Source organism: Platalea leucorodia (genome assembly GCF_965183815.1).
Source record: "Platalea leucorodia genome assembly, chromosome: 4".
Taxonomy (NCBI): domain Eukaryota; kingdom Metazoa; phylum Chordata; class Aves; order Pelecaniformes; family Threskiornithidae; genus Platalea; species Platalea leucorodia.
Genome location: NC_138826.1, coordinates 8,634,770 through 8,661,412, shown reverse-complemented (window position 1 = coordinate 8,661,412; position 26,643 = coordinate 8,634,770). Strand labels below are relative to the sequence as shown.

The 26,643-nt window shown below is 38.7% G+C and overlaps 2 protein-coding genes across 2 annotated transcripts in view; one reads left to right on the top strand and one right to left on the bottom strand.

The window, feature by feature from the left end:
• Positions 1-3,238: 3,238 nt before the first annotated feature.
• On the top strand, positions 3,239-23,775 carry ENO4 (enolase 4; the record flags this gene model as incomplete). The annotated part of the gene is made up of 14 exons (XM_082308867.1): positions 3,239-3,397; positions 5,877-6,005; positions 7,232-7,422; positions 8,973-9,112; positions 11,224-11,393; positions 11,622-11,753; positions 13,238-13,303; positions 14,042-14,104; positions 15,221-15,388; positions 17,217-17,342; positions 19,661-19,856; positions 20,823-20,890; positions 21,456-21,573; positions 23,606-23,775. 14 exons carry the CDS (start codon positions 3,239-3,241, stop codon positions 23,773-23,775), a joined length of 1,896 nt encoding a protein of 631 aa, XP_082164993.1.
• Positions 23,776-26,078: 2,303 nt separating this feature from the next.
• Positions 26,079-26,643, bottom strand: part of SHTN1 (shootin 1) — a gene marked incomplete at both ends in the record, with an annotated part of 67,532 nt that continues 66,967 nt past the window's right edge. The window contains one exon of the mRNA XM_082308472.1: positions 26,079-26,289. Within this exon, the coding sequence (XP_082164598.1) occupies positions 26,079-26,289 (211 nt within the window). The remainder of the gene's footprint in view (positions 26,290-26,643) is intronic.

The following is a 26,643-nucleotide window of genomic DNA, read 5'->3' as shown; positions in this document are numbered from 1 at the left end:
TGTGGGTTCCACATCACCTTTAGAGTTAGAATGATAAATCAAAGCCTATCAGCTCTCACATTTTAGTTCAGCAGGCTCCTTTGGAGAAGGCTAGGCTCACCCTCGCACAGCAGGAGCTGAATAGACCCGCAGGAAGAATCCTCAAACTTTAGAAAGAAATTAGTACTAAAACCCACTCAACTTGAAGTAACCATTGGAGCGGAGAATGACTACTCAAGGCAAATGAACTCTTATATGAGTACTCTGGAAATTAAAATAATAATGCTAGAGGGGGAAAAAAAAAAGAGCTAAATAATCATTAGAAATTTCCAAATATCCAGTATATATACTAGCCAAGTTCTTGGAAGTTTTTTATCTAGACTCAAAGCCCAATCTAAATGTTATGTTCAGCCGCATCCTAGGACCAAAGCTTTTGTTTACTCTTGTACGTCAAGTTATATTTAGCTTTGCTACTGGAGTTTTTCCTTTATACAATATAGAGTATTAAGAATTAAAAGAAACACTACAGCAGCATTTTAGGTGAAAAAAGGAAACTTAATAAGCCTTTTTTATTTAAGAAATTAAAATGCCTCAAAACCAGTAATGTACACAAGTATTTGTATCGCCAAGCTAAAAAGGCAATCCTGATTTTATTGGAAATGTCATGCAGTTTTTATGTACTTAGACTTGACTTCAGAGAAGACCCTGTCAGCGGAATAAGCACACATTACTCTTCTGTGAAATCCTACAAGAACACAGATGGCAGTGAGACCATGATCTTAACTGATTTAAGGGGCAAGTTTATATCTTTAAAGCTACATTTTAGAACAGCAAAAAGCAAATCCTTTATGCTACACTTAAACATGCCGTATTATACTTGGTTTTTAGAGTGCCCCAGATTAGCACCACATATAAATACTCAAGTGAGATACGAAGCATCTTGCAAAAAGGGAATGTACACAATACAATATCATAAATGAGGAATAGCTGATCATAATTTATTTCCTGGCACAAGAGTTACAGTAAAGGCAAGAGGTGATAAAAAATAACATACAGCTGCTCTCGAACGACACACAAGACCCATTTCTCTATCCACCCAACACAGTATAAAATCTAAAAGATTTTGGGAGAAAATCTATTGAGACGGCATCAAAATACGGTGTTACTGGAGACCCCTAGGAAAGCGATGATTGCAAGCTTATAAAGCTGGTTTTGTACACTTTAAATGTACATGTTGATGTAAGTGAAGCATCTTCATTGTTTAAAAACAAAAAAAGAATGACTATAGGGTATCATTTGTACCTGGTCATTTCTCAAAGTCCTGAGTCACACCAATCACATGCTTTTCCTCACTGGGTTCGTTCCTTGGGGCTTGCTACGTATAGTTTGATTAAAGAGTTTTTAATTACACTTTAGCCTGTTAGCACCATGGGGCCAATAAAACTAAGAGAAATAGAACTAAATTCTTTTCATTCAACACAACTGTTAACTAAACACCAATTAATTACACCCACACAAGCCTAATGAAGATAATGGGGTTGCAGAGAGTTCACCAATGGTATGAAGTGGCTTGCAGTATCCTAACCTTAATCAGTTAACTACTTCATAATAGGTAGGATCATAGGATAAGCCATCCTCTTTCTACATGCTTACAATTACTATTACTGTTAATGGAAATTACATGGCCATACAGATAATTCATGTAACGTTCACTTGATCATGAACCAAAAATGATAAATACTTGAAGGGAACCCTTACTAGTGTTTCAAATGATTTCTTTAAAAAAGAGTGCAAGGTTATTAAATGAACTGAGTATGAATTAGTGGTGGACTTGGCAGTGACAGGTTAACGGTTGGACTCAATGATCTTAAGGGTCTTTTCCAACCTTAACGATTCTATGATTCTATGAACCTGCTTCAGCTCGTTGCTTGCCTTTTCCCAGATGGTTGATCAATACCCACAGAGCAATACATGAAGCTGTTTCTCCACAACGCGTTTTATTTAGAGCCCTTTAAAAGGCAGAAGGTGGGAAACTGATCTCGAGGCACTTGAAATGTATCAGAAGGTACAGCTCTCACATTGGGTTGTATTATCTAGCGTATGATGATGCTCTCAGAGCACCACACCAGCACCGTTACCTCCAGAAGTCTGTTCCTCCAGGAATATTTAATTAAAATGGAGCTTTCTGGGCTAAGCACGTGCATGCAACAGAGATGTGGGATGACTCCACTGCTGCCACCCATCCCACCGACCGCACAAGCCCCTCCTGAGCAGTAACGTACCCAAAGGAGCTGCCGCCCTAACCCGTTCTGAACGAGGAAAAGCTAACGAGGTACGCGCTGCCTGCTCTCCTCACGAAATGGGTAGCATCAGTTTAGAAACTTCTCCCGAGGAAACACCTTAAAAAAAGAAGAGGGTTTAACTCTCTGGAGAGGTACCATACTATTTCTGAAGGATGTGAAAGGAAAAGAAAATGATTCAGTAGGGATTTTTCTTCATTATCACCCAAACTAGAGAAGTGAACATACAATGAGCAAAGGTCTACACGTATTGATTTTAGAGCTGAGGAAGTGTGCAGCTAACAGCTTTTTAAGTATCTCCATTTTCAGTTACTTCAACAAAATTACCAATGAACAGTGTAACAAAGTGAAAGTTTTTGTAGGAAATTGCAGACTAAAAATGATCATTTAGGTTGTGAAACGTTTCTTTTCATTGAAAGGGCTTTTAAACGCAGAAGTAGAGCTACTGGGGCATTTTGCAGCGTTATCCTCACTAGACATTTCACAAACCATAATCTGTCTCTCTTTCAGGACGATAATCTTACACAATTTTGTTGTTCAGAGACTTTTAAAACTAAAGAGTACCTGCTCGAGGCATTCGGACTTGGAAGACCATAACCAGCCTCTGAGGGAAGCATGAATACCGCACGGCATTAAGAAAACCAAACCCAACCGCCCCGCGGCTCTCCAGCCCAGCCCGGCCCCGCAAGGCAGCAGGGGCAGGATGCTCCTGAGCCGTTCCGTGGGAGCAAAGCGCCGTTTACCGCGGGGCCCACAGGCCGGGCCCCCCCGAGGGGACAGCGGTGTCCTGAGGGGACAGCAGCGCCCTGAGGGAGGCGACTGCTCTCCCGCCCAGGGGCACCGGCGGGGCGGGGGGGGGGGGGGGGGGGGCGGTGTTGCCGCGCGGTTCTCGCGAGAGCGCGGGCGGCCGCCGCCGTCGCTTAGCAGCCGGCCCGGCCCGTCGCCTCCGCAGCCCCGCCATGGAGCCCGGCGGGCCCCGGCAGCAGCAGCAGCGGAGGCTCCAGGGCCCGCGGCGGGAGGCGGCGGAGTACTACCGAGGCCACCGAGTGCCGCAGCGGATGGAGGAAGCGCTCAACGCCCTCTTCCCCCAGCGCCCCGCGGATCTCTACGGGGAGCTGGTAGCGCGGGGAGGGGAAGCAGCGCGCAGGCACCCGGCTGAGGGAGCCCCTGCCGGGCTGAGGGGCCGCCGCCCCGCGGCGGGCTGAGCGGGGCTGGAGGGGGCTCTCCTCGGCGAGCAGGGGCCTTGTGGCCCTGCTCCAGGGGCAAGGAACGGCGCGGCGGGGAGGCCGCCAGCGGCCGCCTGGCGCTGCCCGGGGCACCGCGGGTGCCCGCGCTACCGGCCCCCCCCGCCGCCCGCCCCCAGCTCCCCGGCGTGGGCGCCGGGCTCCCTCAGGCAACGGGGTGCTGCCCGCCCCAAGGGTGTGATAAACCAACAGGCTGATGCGAGGAGCTCGACGCCTCTGTGATTAAAATGAAGTTTAAATAATTTGCTGCTGACTCGGGCAAGGTCTGCGATGGTTCTGTGTCTGTGACCGGTGGCGCTTTGACGCTGGGCCAAATACATCTACACAGCAGCGGGGCTCTTCGTCCTGTGCTGGTTGCTCATCTCAACACAAAACCAAAGTATGTTGCCTCAGGAGGGTGCAGGTGGGCGTCCCTAATAAAAGTGCTGCTCGGCACGGTGATTGCTTGGGCCAGTGGCAGCAAGGCGCTGGGTGCTATTCGCACGGCAGCTGAAGAGCAAACGGGCGTCAGTGGAAGTGTCAGGAATCAGACCGATTTTATCTGTTCCCAGTTGGCAAAATATTGTAGACAGTAGTCCTAATGAAACATCTGTTAGTGGTGATACTGGAATTGCCAACACGACAATAGTGAGCAACTCTTGAAAAAAATAATTTCTGGTATGTTCTTTGATGTGAAAGTGGGTGTGGAAATGAAACATTTTGTTACATCTTATACCATCTCCAAGTGTTTTGACATCATCAGTAGAAGGGACTAGAACTGGTAACACCTCTTCTTGCTTTGCTTGGTGTTTGGCATGTTCCTCTTCTATGTAGCTATACAGGTGTTTCCTAGTTTTCCCATCTGGTAAGTCATGGTTTGGTGATCGTTTCTGATACCAGACTAAAGAATGAAACTAGTAAGTATGTAGTAAACCTCAGGTAGCAACTTAATCCTTTTTTTAAACACTGGTATTCATTAAATACGGACAGAGCCCCAAATACAGGAGTTGGACTCAATGATCCTTGTGGGTCCCTTCCAACTCAGGACATTCTATGATTCTGTGAATATATTCTCATAGTTGGATGATGAGAGTTCAACAGGCCCATTAAAGATCATGTTGGAAGAAGTAAGAGAACTGTGCCTGCCACAAGGCTAGGTTTTCATCTTTCTCACAGGGCTCCAGGCTTGCTAACCTAAAATCCCGGATTTCCCATGGAGTAGTGACCCCTAGCTACATCAGTTGTCTTGTGTCCTGTTACTAGGTGCGGCATACCCTCAACTCCTTAAAATTGTGCCAGCCTTGTTAGCTCAAGTTCTGTCCAACCAAAAAAACACTTATAATTAGGAGAGTTTGGTCATTGTGTTAAGTACCTTACACCAAATATGTTCTGTAAGAGAGGAGTCTACAAAAGGCATGGTTAGCATTGTTACTGAGGAGCTTGTTGACAAGCTTCTCTTCCTTCCAGATTAAATCTTCCGCTATGAAGATCTCTAATGTTGCGTCAGTTGAGTGTTGAGACACATAAGCCACTGTATATATGTCTTTGATGAAGCAACCCTGAAACATTATTAGCTATCTAGGACATCAAGTACTTTCTATAAGCAAGAAGTATATTCTGAAAATACTTCTCGGTTTTCCCCATCTGCAGCACGTACAAAACTTTGTGCATAGCATTTCACACGAGAACTTTTTCTGAGCAGGAGGATTTTGGTTAAAGATTGTTTCTAGTATTTTTTTTAGGGAAACAAATTACAGTATTATTTCAAAGCTTAATAACTACTTGTTGATGAAAGCGCGCTACAGGAATTTTAATATAACATTAGGATCTAGTAGAGTTCCGTATGCATTTGTAAGAGTTTTTCCTGTCCAGGATCTTTCTTCTCTCCTTATGAGAGAGAAGAGATGTATTTTTTCAAGACCTTATCCACAGACAAAATCATTTTATAGCACTCACTGCACAGGGGAGGTGGAGGCTGTGTAAATTCTAATAGAAATGAGTTTCATGAGTAGCACGAAGGCTATTTTTGTTATTCAGTGTAAAGCCAAGTAAACTTTGGATAAATGCCTATTTTCTAGGAGGATTAAGGAGATTTTGATACTCATCACTGACTTTGCCAAATAAAACACATGTTCACCTAACCTGGATGTGGCTTTGGACTTCCATGCTTAGATATGAGTTGGATCTGTTCCCTGGAATTTCATTCTTAAGCAGATAATATAGAAGTAAATGTGCAGTGTAACAAATATTTTAAATACTGGGATGTATAAGTGGATTTGCTCAATGGTGGATTTGATTTAAATATATCTAGTAGAATAAACTCCTCTTTGCATAGAAATTGACTTTTAATGAAGTTCTTTCTCTTTCATTTAAGGCTAACTACTTTTCTAAATTTTCAAAAGCTCCAGTAATATGCAAATTAGTTGGAAGAAAAGTTTTTGATGGAGTTGGTCAGCCAACATTAGAAGTGGAAATATACTGTACAGTTAAAAACTATGAGAAGGTATGAGCTGCTTCTTCCTGTTTTATTTATTTTAATAAGAGAATATCAGGGAGAGGTACTACTCTCCTCACATCGCAAGGAACATTTTGTTTTCTGTCTTTAATGAAAGGACATGAATCCCTGTGACTCAACAGTTGAGTAAATAGTTCTGTAACTTAGAAAAAAAACTGTCATGAAAAGTTAGACAGTGGCAGCAACTATAAAAACTTTACTTTCCATTAATTAGGCAATATGAGTGGGATGTGACAGTGCATCTTTGTATATTAAATTTTTGCCTGTCTTAATGATCATGTAGCTTTTCCTTACACCCCGTATCTAGCCCTGTAAGTTCATTTTCATTTTACATTTTTCTTTTTTTTTTTCTTCTTTTCCAGATGCTTGTATTTCTGTTTGTATGACAGTGTTTCAGAAAAATATAGTACAGGTGAAAAACACAGTATAGGTGAAGGCACTTTTTTACACTGAGCTAGTAGGGTGATGTGGGTGGTAGTTAAGTCAAACATACCCATCTAGCAACTGCAATGCAAAACTGATGGTGCATTGCCATTTCTCTTCCAACCTGAAATATTCAAGATTCTGTCTTTGCAACTCTAGCTCTTGTGGGGTAATTATTTATACTTTCCCTCAGTTAAACTATGGTTCACTTCACTCTTGAATTAAATATAATTTCATAGATACTCACAGTATGTATAGTTAATACTATTAATGCAGGCAAGTGTGATATTTGTAAATGATGTCTTCATTAAGTGAATTTTCTTAAGAATCGTTTATCCTTCAGCAGTACAGAAAGATATGTTTAAATTACCTAAGTAAGATGAAATGTAACTGATCATGTGGGATGGCATTAAGCATTAATGCTGATGAATCATGGTACAACAGGCTACCAACAGCTGCAATAAAAGATGTCATAATGACTGTATGGTCTTTAAAATAACTCCATTCTATTCTGATAACAAAATATACGTATAAAGCAGATCTGTCAGGAGGTTTTTGCCTAAAGTAGTTAGAATTTAGGTCAAGAAACTTGAATAATGTCTGTGATTACCAAAGTATAAGAGACTAGGAAGAAGGTGCTGGATGAAAAAAGATAAGTAAGTGGAGCAAACAGTAGATTTGGAGATGGGTACCTGTAGAGTTGGTAAGGACGTATACTTCTTAGTCTTTCAAATGACATTTCCAAGTTAGAAATTAAATAGTGCTTTAAGCCTTTTTACATTTTTTTGCAGAGGATTTGTTCCACTGTAATGTCTTCTCATTCTCAAATACCTGAAAATGCTTTGCCTGGAACAACTGAAGCTGATGAGAAAGAGAGAAATGACTCTGTTAACACTGCTGTGGAATGGGTGAATGAATCACTGAACACAATGTTAAGAGACTTGAAGCCTACTGAGCAGTGTAAAGTTGATAAGATGCTTGGGTAGGTCTTGCGTATTATGCACATTATTGCATTTGAAATATATAGCATTAATTTATATTGTAAATGAAAAACCATACAGAATATTCAATGTTTTCTAGTATTATTTTTTTATATTTTTAGGATGTGATGTCTATCTCAGATACATTGCACTATATTATTTCCTGCTTTTTTCATAATTATGATATGAAAATCATGCTGGTTTTTTACAAGGTTTCATACACGTGATACAAAAATAAGGGTCTCCAAGAAAAAAATGCCTGAACATGTTCATGAGTCAAAGGCTCCATTTAAGAAACTCCTTCAGTGCCCGTTTAGTTCGGTGGGGATGTTTTTTCAGACTGCAACTCCACTTCTTCAGTTCATTGCACTGCAGAACAAAAGTGGTACAAAAGGCCTGTGTGTGTGTCTTCTGCATTGAACTAATCCACCGAAAACATGTATGTACATACATTTTCAGGTTCTGGTGGAGTCTTCTTTCTGAGCAAGCTACTCCAAAAAGCTTCTTGCTTGGGACAATTAGTTTCTTTGGAAACAGTTTCTTTAGTAAACATCCATGTTTATTTTTTCATACAAATATTTCTTCTTGGGAGCATCCCAAAGTAAAAAAACAATGGCCATATTTTTCCATTCAAAGAAATATGTCTGAAATATGTCTAGTTTTTATAAGAAAAAAAGATGTAAGGTAAAAGTATCACAGATGTATCTGAATGTATTTTTACAGTAACACTAGAGGAGCTACCTGGCAACAATTACGGCTTTGTTCACCCTGGAAGCACTAATATGGCCTGTCATCCTCTCCTGTAGTTGGAAGTGTTTCTTTCAGCTGCATCACTGAGGGGAACAACATTTTGCTGTAGGGGTAGCGGTTGGGCTGCCACACTTAACACAGACTGTAGTAAACAGACCTAATTGCCTTCCATGCGGATTAGCTTTGGGGAAACCTTGATGAAGGGCGTAAGGACTCAATTGGAAAGAAATGCATCCAACTGAAGTGAGTCTAAATAAGATTTTAATGCATTGTTTAGGCTACTTGATACATCTTACATACTCACTTTGCCTGAATTGGGTGGCCGTGACCCATGCATGCAGTTTCCACTTGGTGCATGTAGTTGAACTTCAGCCACTTCTGAGCTAGCAGCCACTTAGATAACCGGCGTACAACTGACCTAGTGGATCAGCACCCTAGGCCAAGCTGTTGTATGTCATGAAGTTATGACAGGATCTGTTACTACCCATGCAAAACAAATACATCCTTCACGCTAAGATTGTCTTCACAGAGCTGACTTTCAAACCAGCGTGATTTGAGAAGTATGTATTAAGGTTTATAATACTTGCTTGTGGTTCTTTTTGTTTAACCAACGCTGCAGATGACTGCCAAAAAATACTGTCATTTATTGACTTCTCCAGCTTCACACAATGAGTCTGTGGCAGAAGCTCAAATAGATGTCCTTAATCCATCTCTTAGCATGTTCTTTATCCTATATCCTGTGTCTACTTGTTACATGTCTAACAATATTTTGAGCCACTAATCTTTGTGCCTTTTCCCTCAGGCAATACTTTACAAAAAAGGTGGAAGAAAAAAGAGAAATTCAAAAGCAAGAAGAAAAAGAAGAAGAAGCCACTCTTGCCCTTACTTCATGCACTCCATCAGCAACAGCACTACCTGGGAAAAAAAAGGCAGAAAGACCAGGTTTTAGTTTATTTGATTTTAATATTTTCTGCAATACAGATATTGATAAAGGTGCTAAAATACTTTCTGAAGTATTCCATGTCCATTCCATGTATGGACATGGAATACTTTAGAACACATTACACAGTGTCTCATGTTTAAAGGATTTGGTTATTCTGTCCTAAATCTTCCTTCTGATCACAGCAGTTTCTACTGCAGAAATGAGAGAGGGGAAAATACAGAGTTTTCTCATCATTCACATGCATTGGTTGAACAGAGTTTCTGCCTTTGTTTTATAGTTGCCTTAGACAGGAGGTTATTACTCTTCAGAGTGAGGAATAAGAGTGGAGGAGGATGCAAATGAAGAATAAAAATGAAAATGATAAGGAAAGAAAAGGGAATCGCAGAACTGAACAGGAAAGTGGAAACAGAATTAAGATTGAAATTGAAAAGAATGGAAAGAGGGAGGAAGGGAAGTTTCTTGCTAACACTGAGAAAAGGAGGAAATAAGGTGAAAAGCAAAAGAGAAGGAAGGGGATGAGATGGGAACGATGGGCAGTACAGAGTAAAAAGAGGAAAGCAAACAATGCTACTAAAGGAAAAAATGGTGTGAGGGTAGAGAAACAGAGTAAGTATACATGGCCAAAAAAACCCACAAAGGAAAAAAGCACCATATGTTACCTCCATATATGCATTACCCTCAGAAAAAAGAGGTTTGTTATCGTTTATTAGGAGGGCAGAAAATTTTGGCAAATTATTATTTCCTTTTCAGGTTAGTTTCAACTGTCATATACTATGAGTAAAACCTCCCAATTAATGTTAGATGTGTGCACAGTAAATTCACCTTTGACCTGAAACGCAACATCAGCAGTTGTCAGGTCCATCCAGATATCATCATGTTGTGTGTTATACTCTTAGTCAAGCTTCTGCTGATACATATATTACTTGTTTTCACTGATTGTGTTTATATATGATTGTGACATTGACTGTAATATTATTGTTAGCATCAATACCTGACTATTAGGAGCCAATGATTATAAAGCTACCTGTTGTTTCAGGAGTCCAGTAACAGAGGTGACTCCCAGTAGCAGGTACTTTCAGAGGCAGCATCTGTGTTGTAATTTGTGCAGGTTACAAAGGAAAGAATCTCTGCAAAAGACTGCAGTTTACCAGAGTTGCTCAGTACTTGATTACTGGTGTCTATGTGTATAGCTCTTCATCCTCAATGTAAGAGGTGTGGAATCTGTGTATAGTATGCAAATGATGTATAATCTAATCTGCATATCCAATTAAGGTCCTATTAAGAAATTTTATCATAAAATATCAGTTGTATCCTGTAGTATTTATATTTTATTGAAATCAAAACTAGTACGGCACTCCTATTGAGAACCAAAATAGTTGGTCAGATTTACAAAGAAGTCCCCAATGCGCATGATCCTTGAGAATCAGACCGCTTATTTCAGTTTCACATAGGTGCTTGCTGTACATGTTCATGGAAGCACCGTAGGCAACAAATATGATAGTGGAAACTGCTGGGTTTCAAGCATTTTGACAAAAGTTAATCTACTGTATCTGAAAGGATAATAAGTTCTTTTGAAAATTTAACAAGACTATGCATGTGAAATATTTGAAAGACCTATTTTCTCATTGGAAAATCCAACTGTAATAGGCCTACATTTTTTTCACACTAATTATTAGAAGAAATCGAGTATGTGTACTCCCAATCAGCTTATAATGTAATCTTCCAAGTTGTTTATGCAAAAGCTGAGCATACAAGGAGGACAATAAAGAATATTGAAATGATGCTTATGAAAGGAAACTGAAAAATGATATGACATTAATGGATATAAACATGGATAAATAAAAATACAGGTTTCAGTGGCTAAAAGATCTCTAAAAGAAACGGATTTGAAATACATTTGACACCTGAGTGAGGGCAGATACTTTGCTTACTTATAAGGTCATTTCATACAGAAGAAATGACAAGATTAAGTTCAAAAAAAAGAACTGATTTTTTGTAATACATTGAGTACATACTGAAATGACAATATCATATTTACTCATATAACTGTGATACATAAGCACACATTTTAAACCAAGAAAATATTTAGCTACTACTTTCTGTCTTGTAGGGAAGAAGGTGGCAGTTGCAGAGAGAACGATCCCACCTGCAGAACCCGTGGAATCGGTGCTTTGTGGCAGCTTAGCCATTGGGGGAACATCGCTTGCTGTAGCTAGGGCTGGTGCCACCATTAGCCGTATCCCGTTGTACTTACATATTGCACTGCTGAAATGTAATCAGGTACGTGTGACTTTTGTAATTTCATCTATTTTATCCCAGTTATCACAATTATTCTAGAATTCTGAAGGCAGTAGTCCCTCGTGACAGTGGTATTACATATACCTCATGGAATACACCCTTAAGACCATTGTCTGTAGCAGTCTTTGAACCCTGTGCCATAATTAAAATATATAAGAAATTATTCCGATTTTTAACATTTTTATTTTCACATGGTACTCCCAATTACAGGATTCACCTAAAGAAATTACTCTGCCACTCCCAATGGTTACTCTGTTGAACTGTGAAAAATTGTCACCTGCAAAACTGAAATTAGTGAAAGAAGTTATGCTTATACCACCAGTTCAGTTATCAGTCAAACAGGTACTGTTTCATTTTTGTTTTTATAAATACTTTCTATAGGCTTCATATATGTACTATATATGTACATAATTACGTAGATCTTTTCAATATAGTCCTTACAAACTATATTTTTCATTTTCTGTTTACTTGCAAGGCCAAAGTTTTAACAAATGTTTGTGCAGAATTCTAACACCAGGAACATTAAAAGAAGTAAATAGATGAAGATTTAAAAGAACATGCATGAAGATTTCAAGTTAAAAATATATGTGTTAGTATAGAGGAAAAAATCAGTGTATTGAAGATGATGTAGGGGAATTGTGTTAGACAGCAATAAGATTTTAATTTTGGTTAAAATGTGATTTTACATTAGTAGGTTATAAATAGTATCAGTTGATTGATAGAGCATACAAAGCAACAAAACTCATAACAAATTCACAGGAAAGCATAAAATCTTTGGGAATAAATTGCTTTAAAAATGAAATTGTGAAGATAGATAGAAGGGAATACAAAGCAGAACAAAATCTATTCAAGGGGCAAGAAGGATGGATGAGACAGACTGGATCAGCCCTCTCTTTTTGTTTAGCCATGTGTTGCATTAAAGAATGTATCTGCACAAGATGCCTACATTAGGGCTGTGATTTGTACTTTGTATGCTGGTGACCTGAACAAATAGCTGAGCTCGATTCTCTTTCTTTTTCCTTTTCCTTTAACTTTTTAGAATTGTCACCAAGAGCTCTTAATAAGGTTGCTAATTCTGTACCTTTCAAAGACATAATGCCTCCTAGTGCTTATGGGAGAGTAGCAAGCTGTTTGCTGCAGTGCAGAAAACGTAGCCATTCGTCCTGTGTTGATGTGTTGTCAGCTGTGACTGACTTCTGCCCCCTTCAGTATTCCTTTTCTGGCACAGTTTAGGAAAATCTGAAATGTGATTTACAAAGTTAGCATTAAACTTTTACTAACTGAGCTGAAAAGGAAAGAAAGTCTTGCTTTAAAAGCAATGGATTCATTTAATTGGAGTGTTCCTCCATTCCCCAATGTTTAAAATTAAGACAGCTATTTTTTCCCCGCTTCCTGGAAATGTTCTAAAGGTAAATACATTCAATTTTGTCAGAGTTTCCAGTTACAAAGTCTTAGATGGAGTCACAATTGTGAACAGTGATTATCATCTTCCCGCTTCTCAGACATTACGCAGACCCGGATATTGCTTACTTGTTAGATTTGGGAAGGGTTCCTTTTGGGGAAGAAGAGACCACTTTTCTTGCGATCCCATTCAGCAGCACAATCAAATATTCCGGTTCATTCCGCTGCTACTAACCCTTTATCATTGGACGCTTGACTGCATTTTGTGGATGGGAGGATTGTGTTAGGAAGTGTATAATAGTTTTTTTTAAATAGACTTAGTATTAAGATCTGCATTTAGAATAAGTGTTCTCTCTCTTCTGATTTAAGCTGCTAAAATGAAATCATTTATCTTTCTTTTGAAGATTACTGTTGTTTAATTTCAGGGCATAGAAAGAGTTCTGGATATTCAGAAAGAAATGATGAGACTGTTGGAGCCTCCAGGCAAAGTGGTACAATAAAAATGTGTAATAATAATGTGATGTTATTCATTTGATCTTTCTACTACTATTGTCTTTATAAGCTTAACCATGGAACATTTAGCCTGTTATCGGGTTTAGTCTTATGGCACAGAACAGAAGATGTGTTTCTCTGACAGATGAATAAAACATTGGCCATTGGGTGATAGTAAATTAAGGAAGACAGAATAAAACATTGTTCTAAGACTTTCTGTTTCCCTGAAGAAGTACACTGGGAGTGAATGGTATCACAGTAAATATACAATATATGGTTCTGATCTTTCTAAGTAAGTCTCACACGCACGCAACAAGTATTATTCAAGGTACTATTACTGTAGTAGTATATCAATCTCAGTATGTGCATATGCTTTTTACAAAGTGAGGTTGTTGGGTTTCTCCAAGTACAGAGTCTAGATTCTCATTTCTAAGATCCCCTGTATTTTTGATAGGCAAGGTGGGAATCTTTTGAAGAACAAATGATGGTTGGGATGATGCCCACATAGAAATAAACATTTGAAATGAGATACCACGACAAAATAAAACTGGATAGTTGCCTATAGTATTCAAGACAAAACAGAAGCTATTGCCTAATTTAAATATTTGCTATCTCTTTAGACCAAAATTCAGTCAACTTTTTTTGTTTTTGTTTTTGTTTTTTTAAATTCTGAGGTCTCTCTGTCATTTTTGGACTTTCCCATGGAATTAATTTCTTTCTTCTTTCACTCCCAACAGCCCAGTCCTCAACTAGCAGACAGTAAGAAAGGCAAAGCACATAATACAGGGAAGAAAGCTCCGGTAAGAAAAGACATTTTCATTTTAAGCCTTCAGCAAGGTATTAACAACAGCAGGGAAGCAAAATGTTCTTAAGTAATGAAACATTAATCTACATTACCATTTTGGAAAGGTCAAGGCAAGACTTTTAAATATTCCAAATGCTCCTATTTTACATAATCATTTGGATTCTTCTGCCTATACTTTCCCATCATGTGGAAAAATAACAGAAAGGGAAAATTCTTCTGGAATCTGGTCATTTTTCTTATATAGAAATCCTGGTAAATTATCCAAATGAGCATTTTGCAGGCCTGTAGCACCAGCAGAGAACATGCCCTTTTGATCATGTAGGCCATAAAACTATTACCTGTGAGACTTGCATATTGTGCTGTTTCCTAACTGTGGGAGCATAACTCCCCTCTTAATCATTCTGCATTAACTTCCCAGTTCCTGTTTGAGGTTGTAGATAACGGCAGATACGAACCAGTAGCTAATGGGCAGCACTCACAATAGTGTGCAGTGTTTGAAAAACCTACAAAAAAAGCTGACAACAGAAGGACACGTGAAATATTTGCTCAATGCAACTCTGCTTGTGGCTCATGTCCAGGAACACCGTTCCTGAGGCAGACAGCTCCAGGCAGCTGTGCTAGAGGTATTTCCCCTCTATGAAATTTGTTCCTTCTAGAAGTTTTGGAAGATTCCAGTGTTTCTTGAACATTCCATAGAGGCAGTATCAAAGTTGTACATGAGGATAAGTGAGTAAAAACTGTTTAAAAGTGGAGAATATGTTTTTGTGGCAAAGGGGTAGTCCACAGCACCAGAAACTTTCATTTCGCATCCATGACAACTCAGTGGTTGTTAAGAGTGCCTTTAAAATCTTGTTGTAAACCAGTACTGGCCATATAAGAGCGAGAACTACATGACTAGACATATTTCCAAGGACTACTAGCTCTCTACTCATCAGCACTTGGTTACCCCTCATTCATAGAGAATTGTCCTTAAAGTTGCTAATGCGATTTCTGAGAGCAGATTTATATTTTGATGACTGAATGCAGACTGAAATGACAGTGAAAAAATATATGAGTATTATATATATATGTGTGTGTGTAAATAAAGTGATTATTTTTATTTTACTTTCAGCCACAAGCCTCAAAAAGAATATCACACTTAGGTTGCCTAATAACAGGATGTGATAATGTAGAACAACCGCTGCTCCTAATGCAAACAGCTTGCAACAATATAGGTCTGGAGCTAGGAACAGACATGTACTTAGCAATAAATTGTGCTGCTCATGAATTAATGGATTACGTAAGTTATTTTCAGTATCTATTTTGCTGGTTTTTAAAAGGAATATAGTGATTTGTTAACATTATTTATTATTACATTGCAAACTCACCTAGAAGCTTCTAACTCCATTTTTTAAGGTAGCAATCAAGCAAACCAAAAGAATTGTCTCTGCATTTATAAATTATGGCTGAATCAGTCCTACAAGTGTAGCAGTTATGTTATTGGATTGTGAGTGCAAGGAGATGAGACATGCAGACGTCCTTCTGGTAGCGTGATGCAGTGGGAGCAGTGAGAACGCGTGTATTCCTCCTCCGCAGCTGGGCCAGCATACTGGTGGTGCACCTTGCGTGGAGTAAGGCTCACTGGACCAAGGCAGACCCCCGTTACAGCTTTTGTCCTGCCTACAGGAATCTCTGTTACTTTCATGATTTAACTTTTATCATTCAAATGGTGTAAGCCTGCCTGCATCAGCCACGTTTATTCCTTTTCTCTGTTTATTTATTGAATAAGATTTTTCAGATCGGTCTGTGTCAAATATAGCAAACTGTTTTAATGGGCAAACACCTACTATGTGCTCTATTTAACAAACCATCTTCATTTCACATTACATCTCAGACAATTTTGGGTTAAAGTATTAAATGGCAAATCCTGGCTTTTTTTTTTTTTTTTTTTCCACCACAAGCTATAAATGAAATAATTATCTCCTATCCACCTTGCTTTCAAGGATGAAGAACAAGAAATTATTTACACAAGTATACTTCTGTAATTCCTTCACAGCACTAGGTGCTTATTTCTCCATTTTATTACACTACATCTGTTGTTTTCTTCAAACTACCTTGACCTTTCTGTCTATTTTTACTATGGTATGTGTGTATACCCACTAACATTCATCTCATTATGTATCAACATTCATTTTTTAATTCTTATTTTTCAAGATTTTTATTTGACAAAGTTTATTTATCTCCAGCTGAAGTCTTAAAGTTCTTGCCCCTTGTTCCAAGACCAATCAGGTTTCTCTCTAAGCAGAAGAAACTTCCTATTCTGTTTAATATCTCAGGAGATTTTGCATATTTGGATGTACTATAGTGACAAACCTTCCGTTATTAATATCTTTTGTGAAAGCAGTTGCTTTCCAGACCATTTGTGATATCTGTGTCCTATACCAGAATGAGCAAAATATTAACCAATGAATTATCAGTAATTCTGTAACTTTCTGTTATTGAACTGTTAAAGTCACTAAAGTAGTGGGTATTCTGGCACAGTTTGACAGTGTGCCCTTAATAATCCTCATACACTGTAGTTTGTGCTTCCCATAATGAAGAGAGGAGTTTTAAACTGGCCTTTTTTTTGAAAGGGGAAAGAGGCAAGGAAAGGCAGTATCTTGTTTTTGAGCACTGAGGGTGCACTCCTTTGCCCTAGCAATATTTTATTAATGAAAATGAGGACAAAAAATTAACTTTTTTTTGGAAGTGAAAAGTGAGATTTTTCGTCCAAGAATTAATAAAAATATCAAATATCGCTAACTTTATGATAAAGTTGTGTAAAACTGGCAGTGTTGCCTAGGAAATGCTGAAATAGATCTCCCTTGGTTTGGGAGTGGCATCTTTCAGAGACTTTGGCATGAGCCCACTGGAACCCACTGTTCCTTCAGGCAGAGTTTTCTATAACAATGTGCTGACCACTTAGACATGGAGTAAGGTAGACAAGTGAATGTGTCCTTATGGAAGGACACACAAGCCACTGCCTTAATAGAGATACTGCTGTCACAAGATCTGCATGCTTACATTAGTACTCTGGTTTTTAAAGTATTACCTTCCTTTTCTTTTACGCTTTTTACTTTACTTCCTAGGCTAAAGGAAAATATGAAATACTCACTGGAACGTTCAAAAGTCCTGATGAAATGGTTGACATGTATGTGGAACTGATTAATAAATTTCCTTTTATTATTGCATTAATAGATCCCTTGAGAAAAGAGGTAAGATACCACAGTGCAGTCGCTGAAAAACTGTAATACTGTTGAGTGGGATATCACTGAACTTTTCACATTCTTACAAAACATAAAATATGAAGCTTCTGGTTTTGGAGTCTTTAGGCACAAAAAGATTACTATAAAAATGTATGTAACAATTCATTTGCATATCTGTAATTGACAATAACTCCACATTTTTCTATACTTTTGACATAATTCCTGACAGAAAATAATCCTGGCATGAACAGAATGTGGTCAGTACAAGTATTTTAAAGAATTACAAGAAAATGTTTGGGGTTTTTTTTTCTGATTCTACTTGCTAAACCACTGTCATTTTTATTACATTTTCCTTCTTATGTAAATAAATAATTCAAATTATAACACCTAATTATAAAATTCAAGTGATATATAAATGATATTATATTATATGGGAGAAGCTAAAAATTTGGACATAGTTGTATATTCCTCAGAATCACTCAAAAAAAATTATTGCCGCTATTCTTTATGATTGAGATTTATACCCAAAGCCAGAACAAACCTGTCACTGGCAGCACTGCTCGGCAGAATTTTTAAAGAGGTAGTTAGATACCGTGTATTTACCACTGTGATCAAAGTTAGAGGAGTTAATTTAGCGTGGGCAATAGATTACAACAATAAAGTACTAGTAAGCATGTTATCAAGTTATAGAGGGATGAAAAAAACAGATTAAATATTAGCATTTCTACATAAGATTAAGTTTCCGTATATTACAAAAAAGAAAATACTTAATTGTAGCAGAACCCACAGTTGTAGACCTACATTCTGCAATTGCACAACTTAATACAAATTTGTTCTTGCTGTCTAATTGCACACTTTATCTTCTTTAAAATAAATATATGGGGTTTGTTCTCATGAACAAGACGTGAAGACTGTGATTGAAGGGGGAAGCAAAGTGCTGTTGTCTTTGTGACTCTGCCCAGTGCCTGAATCAATAATTCTAAAACAGATGAACTGCAAAATCCATCTGATTTTGTTCTTATCTGGAATTTTAAAAGTTCATTTTTTGAATACCTGTGTTTATTGTTACCTCACTCTAGTTAGCCTTGGCTCTTTGCACTGTTTCAGTCTGACTCTCTGAATTACCCATTACCTGGTTCCAAAAAAAACAGATTATTCCCCACTCCTGCCAGGGCTGCAAACTTCCGTGAGAATTATGGTGAAGAAACATATTTGCAATATGAAAATCTGCAGGAGAATTACAACAGATAGCGAAGTACAGTTTGAAATAGAATACCGTTAAGGGACGTGCATCTCTTCCCCCCCCTCGCAAATCTACAAAGTTTACCCACGCCAGGTCTTTGCCACAAATAATTAGGTCCTTGAGGATTAGCTCTGGTACCGATTCAACAATTCATTGCCAGACAGCAGACTACTTTAGTGCTTAAGTTTAAACATTTGTTCAGGTGTCAAAAACTTCATTTTCACTTACATGTGGGCTTGAAATCCTCATCGGAGTGGACCCTTATACAGACTGCAACTATATAGGTACAAAAGCTTGTCTGATCTGCAGACCAAGACTGCGGATTATTACTGGCAGAATTATTAACTAGAAAAGTAATGTGTTTAATGTGAAAACTTTGTATTCTGTGGACACAAAGAAAGCAAATTAATTTGTAAATTTCTTCTTTCAAATTCTTTATATATCCTTGTCCTTTATTTATCCTTACATCTCAGTACCATGTAGACAATGCATTAAAATCGAGAAACAAAGACCCTAAAAAAGTGGAGCTTTGCTGGAAAGAGAGCGTTGTATTCTGCTGTTCTTTATGGGTCAGCCTTACAGCTCTGAACATCCTCTCTTGATACGTGTCATTGAGTCTATGACTGCCTCCTGTTTCATTATTTTATATTCAAACAAATATTATGACACTTAAAATATTAACACAAGAATGAGTCCTCTGAAGAACACAATAGAAAATTATTTTATATTCCATTAATAATAAAAATAAATCTCAGGAAGGAAATCAAACTCCTACAGTTAATTTAATTTGAAATATTTTAAACTATACTTGTGTGCAACTACCTTTGATTGATTAATTCCAGATTAGAATTTATGTTTTCTAGCAAAATCTTAAAATCCAAGCAAAATCCTGGTGGGGTGTTTTTCTTAGGTAGACAGATTTAAAATACAGTATAAAATATAATATGTTTATATAAAGAGTATCTTTAAGATTAAATCCAAGTTTTTAATTTTTTTTAAATTATTTTTACCTCCTCAATTAGGGTTTTCATCCAGTTTAGTTTTTTTAAACTCCAGTTATTTACTTGATTGATTGTTTATGCAGGACAGACAACAATGGAATAATGTATGTTGTGCTCTTGGTTCCAAATGTTACCTGATTGCTGAAGATGCTGCCACATATATTTCCAAACTTAAAATTGACCAAAACATAAACATACCAACGTGCAGCGGTGTTGTCCTAAAATATATTAACCAAACCAAGGTATCGGACCTCATAGAACTTACTGGAGTTCTAGACGGTGAGTAGAGAGGGCTGACTCTCAAACCCTACATGTCAATAAATAGTGTTGCTACACCTGTAAATATTACATCTTTTTATTTAATTATTGCCACTTCTAATTTAGAAACTGCTTGTCAGAAGAAACTAAAATTCATGTTTTGATTCACAAATCCCTGTTCGGGAGCTTAAAACAGCATTCAGGGCTTCAACTATAGTAAATTAATACGCTGTGGGTGCTTTGAATGTGGGTGCCCTTTGACACTGCAGCTAAGTGTCGTACCGTTAGATATCAGAATTAGACAAAGTAAAAAAAGATGTAGTTGAGTAATCTGAATTTTGACTAATACTAGTATTAATTAAGAAATCCAAATAAGCCCAAATATTTAAAATTGCAGTTTGCATAGATTATTGACTACATATTATCGAGCCTTTGTGGTAACAGTACTAAGAACTTGGGCAGTTTCATACGTAAGATTTCTCTTTGTATCAATTTTTATTTATTCATTTTTATACCCAAGGAATAGATGGACAGATTTAATATATCTAAGTTCCTTCCTTATTCCTTCAAAAAGCCCAGAATCACTATATCAAAGCGAGTAAATAGCAACTTAAAGATTTCATTCAGTCACGATGGTAAACTCCTTTTTATAGCGAAGAAAAATCATTACTATAGTAAGGAGCATATTTAAAATAAATGGAAGAGCCTCCTGGCCTGTAGAATACATTACCAGACAGGTCAGCTAGAGACAGAAATTAGGATAGGATGTCAGATATTCCCTTAGCCATGCTGAAAATAAAACGTAATGTTAATGTAGCAAACTAATATAGTTTACATCTTTATGAGATGGGTTTTGTTGGTTTTACTCCTGTTTGTATTTAAGCTTAGCTATCCCAAAGGCTAAAAAGAATGAAAAGTCCAAACAATTTCTGTGTTGAATATATAAAATATACACTAATGAAGGTTTTACATGCCCATTATATATAGGTCAAAGACATATTACCATATTAGGAAGCCCAGATGGAGAATCTTCTGATGATAGCCTTGTGGATCTGGTAAGTATTGAAAGCTGTTCAACTGCAGAATTGCCAGAACGCTGCTTTTAACGTGGACTATTTTTTTAAGGAGAAAGCTTGTTTCTGCTTGAGAAAGAAACAACGTTTTACAAAACGGGCTTTTTCTAGAGGGTTGGTTTTTCCCCCACAGAGAGTTAATCTTTGAGTTTAAAGAGAACACACAGGAAATTTGCCAAAGCAGGGAGTATATTCAAAAGTGTGTCTGATCTATTTGGTTGCATTAGTTTATAAAAAAAACGTGAGTTACTTAAAACATTTCTGAGTAGTAATAATATTTTAGGCAAAAATTCTTAACACTAATATATTTAGTCTTTTTGTATTAAAGCTACATTTGCAAATAAAATTTCATTTCATACGCCAGTGAAAATTATTGTTTGCATGCGACAAATCTTTCACTAAGAGATTTTATTTCTATTTAAAGGAGGGTTTTTATCTGTGGAAAGATGAGAGTGTTAAATTAGAAGTAGGATACCATGTTTAATAATTAAGAATGACTTCACTTCCCGAACCGTGTAGTTTTAAAATACGCACTTTCTCGTTTCAGGCTGTTGGACTGGGTGCCAGGTTTATCAAGTTGGGAGGTCTTTCCCGCGGAGAAAGGGTGACCAAATACAACCGCCTTCTTGCTATAGAGGAAGAACTGGCCAAGAATAGAACGCTACGTATGAGCTTCTTTCTTACTTTGTTTTCAGCTTGCAATGAATACGAGAACAAAGATTGGAGGGAGAATGATTGAAACTGCACCACAGGAGGGAAGCGAAATCAAAAGACTATAAATAAGCGCTGACAAAAAAAAACCTAGGATAGCACTTGCCACAATGTATATTGTTGTCCTAATGGATTATCTGTTTACTGAATGTTAAAATAGACCCCTTCTTGAGGAGTAGCCTACATTAAGCTTTTTTCCAGAATTAATTGGTTGGAGTCTTGAAACCCACAGTGCAAAAGGAACAAAACAAAAACCATGCATATAACACGCCAAAAAGCTGCCAAAAACGGAATTTTAGGCCAGATACCCCACCTCCCTCAAGCCCCTAAACATATATTACTAACAAAACTTCATTTCACAGCCCCCTTTTGTGTGTTACATTTCCAGCAAAATGTGTTTGGAAAGCTACAATCGCATGGGTAAGCACTAAATAAAACCAAGAAAAACCCAAGTTGGCTATGCACATTCAGCCTTAGCCACTTGTATGCATCTGCCTGCATTTCAGGATCTGCATCTTCTTTTTACACTATACGCTGTTAAATGCTTAACAGTTCATTAGAACCACTTCTCGCTTGTTCAGGTATCAATCAAGGCAGAATAAAGGCATACAGTCTGAAGGGGAGGCAGAGAGACAAGGAGAGGAAGAAAGGAAGGAAAGGGTTTGCAAGAATTTATTATGCCTAAGAAAAATGAAGGAGAATTAAGTCATTTTACCCTCTTGTTTCTAATCATTTTCAATCTTCTATACATAGGATAGCAGCACTTGACAGGCACACTATAGAACAAAGTTTTTATTTAAAAAAAATGTTTATTGAAAATATTCTGAGTTTTCCAAATCTCCCCCTTGCTCATATATAATCATTGTAAAAAACAGAAACATAGACAGAAATGCTTTTTTTGCTAAGACAGTGGTTTCATAGAATGCATTTTCCAAAAACGAGAGATGATTATAAAGAGCTATGACCTTTAGCTGCCTCAGCAATATTAATATATGCCCTGTTCAAATGGCATAGTCTAAACAAAGAGCTCCAGTTTGACAACTATTTAACCCTGTATCTCACAAAATGAAATAGCAACAATTCCCGAAGCCGTTAATGGTTTGGCAGAAACAAAATCCAATAACTAAATCGACAGCAGGGCAATATTGAGGTAGCACATCTGAGCTGCATACCAAACTCTTCATTTGGCTGGGCTGCGAGCTATGGAATACACTGGAGAGCCGAGGGGTAGAGGACCCTGTCAGCGGCTCGTAGATGGGAGGCGGCGCTGGCCCGTCAGGAGCGGCTGAGCGGGGCGCAGCTGGGCCCAGGAGCAGCCCAGCAGCCGGTGCCGCGGCTCTCCTGTGCCTTCTCCCCGCTCGCTACGGGGGATTTGGGTGGCGCAGCGGCTGGGCCTACGCGCGGCCCCGGTGCCGCGTTTCAGCCCCTGGAAGGCGCGCGTGAACTGCTCGCAAGCCGAATCAGACCGGCCGTTCCTCTGCTAAAGAGCTGAGACATACGGAGTGATGGGGCGGGTGGCAACCCAGGGAATTAGGTGGTGAGGTTAGGGAAGGAGCGGCACGGAATTGGAATAGCAGTGAGAAGAGAGGTGAGGTGTTAGTTAGAGGAGCAACGTCTGAACGTGGGCTTAGATCAAGCTGTTAAAGGCTGCGGTGGAGAAGAGGCACAGCCAGCTGATGGGAAGGAACTTTTGCCAGAGCACCAGTGCAGAGGGAGATGGGCGTTCAGAAAAAGGGCAGCAAGGTGAGGCGACGAGTGAAGGGAATGCAATAAACACCCCAGCTCAGGCTGCTGTGCACCGCGCCCTACTCCTGTAATCAAAGTGCGGGGCTGGTGCTCCTTTGTTTCCAAGGACCGGACTTTTAAAGGTGTTCAGAGACTCTTGTAAGCATCATGTGCCACTTGAAAAAAATCTGAGGGCACCAGAGAACAATACAAGAAACCAGATTACAGCAAACATGAGTTTCTTTTTCTCTTCTATTTCAGGTGAAGCAAATCTTGAATTTATTTCTGCTGAAGAATCACCGCCAGAAAAACAACTTTCTGATGCCCTTCCTCCCCCAACGCAGGATTCGTTGCCTCCACCGCTCTCGCAGCCAGGCCCGCAGGTTCGCAGCCTGCCCGCGCAGCTCCCAGGGAACAGCACGCTGACCTAGGCTGTCAACATTAACTTTTGGATAAATTTCTAAAAAAAAAAAAAAATTCTAGTAAGAAACTCCTGTATTAACTATTCCTTAATCCATTTCTTTTCAAGCACTTTAGCTAAACGTTTTTACAAGCATTCAGATACTAGCTTCTCTTTTCCCAGGAGACCATTGCTTTCAGCTGAAACCAAGTTAACCGAGCAGTGGCTATAGTTTGGAAATACCACAAAATTCTGTGCTGTATTTACAAACGGACGAAACAAATACCTCTGTGTCAAGTCCAAAACTAAATGTTTGTTTTGGGAAAGTCGCAATCTCTCTCCATACAAAGAGCAAGCTATTGACAAACACTAAAAAAAAAAAAAACAAAAACCAAACCATTTTACAAAAAACAAAGGCCTTGACTGTTATGCTGCTCCATCCCCCCCCACCCTCAATGCTGCTCTTAGATCTAGCCTACGAGGGAAATTTTGCTCCAGTTCTAGCTAGCTATCCGTACCAGTGCGTCGGTGCGACCCCCAAATGTAGGGCACAAAGCTGTAATTGGCATCGCCAGGAAGCTGCCGTCGGAGGCAGGGAATAAGCAGTCAGTTTCACAAGGGCTGGGAAACTTGTCCGGAGTCTTTTTAATAAGCAACAGTGAAAAGATAAATAAATAATTTATGTCCTAGGTAACAAACAGTTTAAGTAAAAGAAATACTTCTTAAAAAACTTCTGGGTTTTGTAGCATTGGAAAATTTGAACATATAATACAGCAGCAATAATTTGAGGAAAAATACGTATATAAAATGTTGCGTTTCAAATTCAGCGTAACAGATACCTAGGTGAAAAATTAACCACCAGAACCAACTGCCCCCCAGAAATGAAGATATCAACGAGAGACAAATTTCCCCAAGTTTAGGAATTCTATGTAATTCAGTACTTAGATCAAGTCCAAGATTTTCTTAGCAAACATGCAAAAAACACCAAAAAAGATATGAAACTACCACACTCGTTACTATCGGTTTATTTGTAGGAAAAGCACCAGACAGTTGCATGCAGAGCCAAACCAACGAACTCAGAACATTCATCCTTCAACACTATCACTGTTTCAAATCATTAAATAAAAAATAATCCAAGTGCATTCAAGTACTTGACCACCCAATTTCAGTTACGCCGATCTTTAGGTAAATCCCCGATTACATTTGTCCGTTCATTATAAAAGAATGAGCTCCTGTGTTGAATTTAAAAAGAGACCACAGTGGAATGTGAATTGGCAGTGGAGCGAGTCAATGACGTACCTATCTCACTGTCGTCAGTAAGGGCTGAGGGAAAGTGGGAGTTGTGTCATCAGATACAGACACCTAAAGTGTTACCTAATAACGAAATTCATGCCCCCAGCGTGTACCAGGTCCAAGGCAAAGCCGTATCCGTTAGTGCTGCGAGGTCTCCGCTGGGAGTTCTCAAAATGTTGACTCCAAGTAACTTGCAGTCCTAGAATGACTGACTCCCAACGTACTCCACGCTCACGGGAGCCTAGGTGACTTATTTTTTGCAGCAGTTCCAAACTTTGCTATGTAACACTGCAGCAAAAACCAGGAGAGAATTCCTCCTTTGAACAGCTTTTCCTCCAAATGAGAGCACCAATCTCAACCCACAAGCTTCTGACTTTGGCCATCGTTACCGAACGTCTTGGTACCGAAATGACGCGCTGCACTGCCTCTGCTCTCCAGCCCGTGGGCCCCCTGCCCACCGGGACTCTGACCCAGAAGTGTGACGCTTGTGCTTTTAATTTCCTCAAAAGAGCGTGTGTGGAGACAGCAGTAAGGAGACCTACAAGATCTTGGTTTAAGTAGGTATCAAAAATAATTTTAAAGCAATGTGTCTAAAACCTGATTTTTTAATTATTAGTAATCCCCCCCCGACTAAAGCTGATGTGTGTGTAACCGCCTTCGTAGGGGCTACCCCAAAGCTGTCCAGTTCAAGAGGGAGGCAGGGGGCTTCTGGCAAGCTTCAGAATGGACCTTTAACAAGGTATCTTCTCAACAAAAGAATAATTAAAAAAGCCTTTTCAAATACAGTTCTAAAGAAAAGGTCACTGACAATATCTAAGAAAATATTAACCATACCTGCGGAATTAAAACGGGAAAGGGATTTTGAGTGATACATAGTTATTTAACACTTTAACGCATGTAACAAAACCGCATACAAAAGACCATTTCAATCTATGTTATTGAAAAGGCTTTGGAGTACAGACCGTAGCCCCTAGTAACACACCTAAGCAATTTACATCTCCGGTAATGATTCCCAAAAGTTACAGCCTTTCAGAATAACGATTAACAGTTAGAACTGTCTGTTTCTTTTATTTTCTCAGCATTAGTTTCTTTATGCAGCGGCTTGCTTTTTTCTTCTTGCATTTTGTTCGGATTCAGCGTGTTTTCAGGCGTCTGATCACCGCTGGTGGAAACAGGATCTAAAACTACAATGGATTCGGTCTCTTTTTCACTGCTAGAAGCTTTTCTTGTAAATTCTGTATGACTAGTTGATCTAAAGGAAAAAGAATAAATAGATGAATACAGATAACTGTTCACGTATTTAGGAGAAAGACTATAAATATACAGAAAAGCATTTCTATTATTAGTAGCACATATGACCAGGACAGGTCTACTAAACTAGGGAACAGATTTCTGGATTTACAGCTGTTACATACAGAGAGCGGTTCACGAAATGCCACGCTCACATTGCCTCTCCTGAATCATTTGTTAAGCTAGCAATGCAAGATGTTTAACAGGGAAAACAAAACTTAGAAAGCACTGAAAAAATCCTTAAGGCTACGAATCGGTTTAAAGTCTTAAGAACTGATTTTTCTCTCTGCTCCTCTTGGAGCTGGATTTAGGCTCC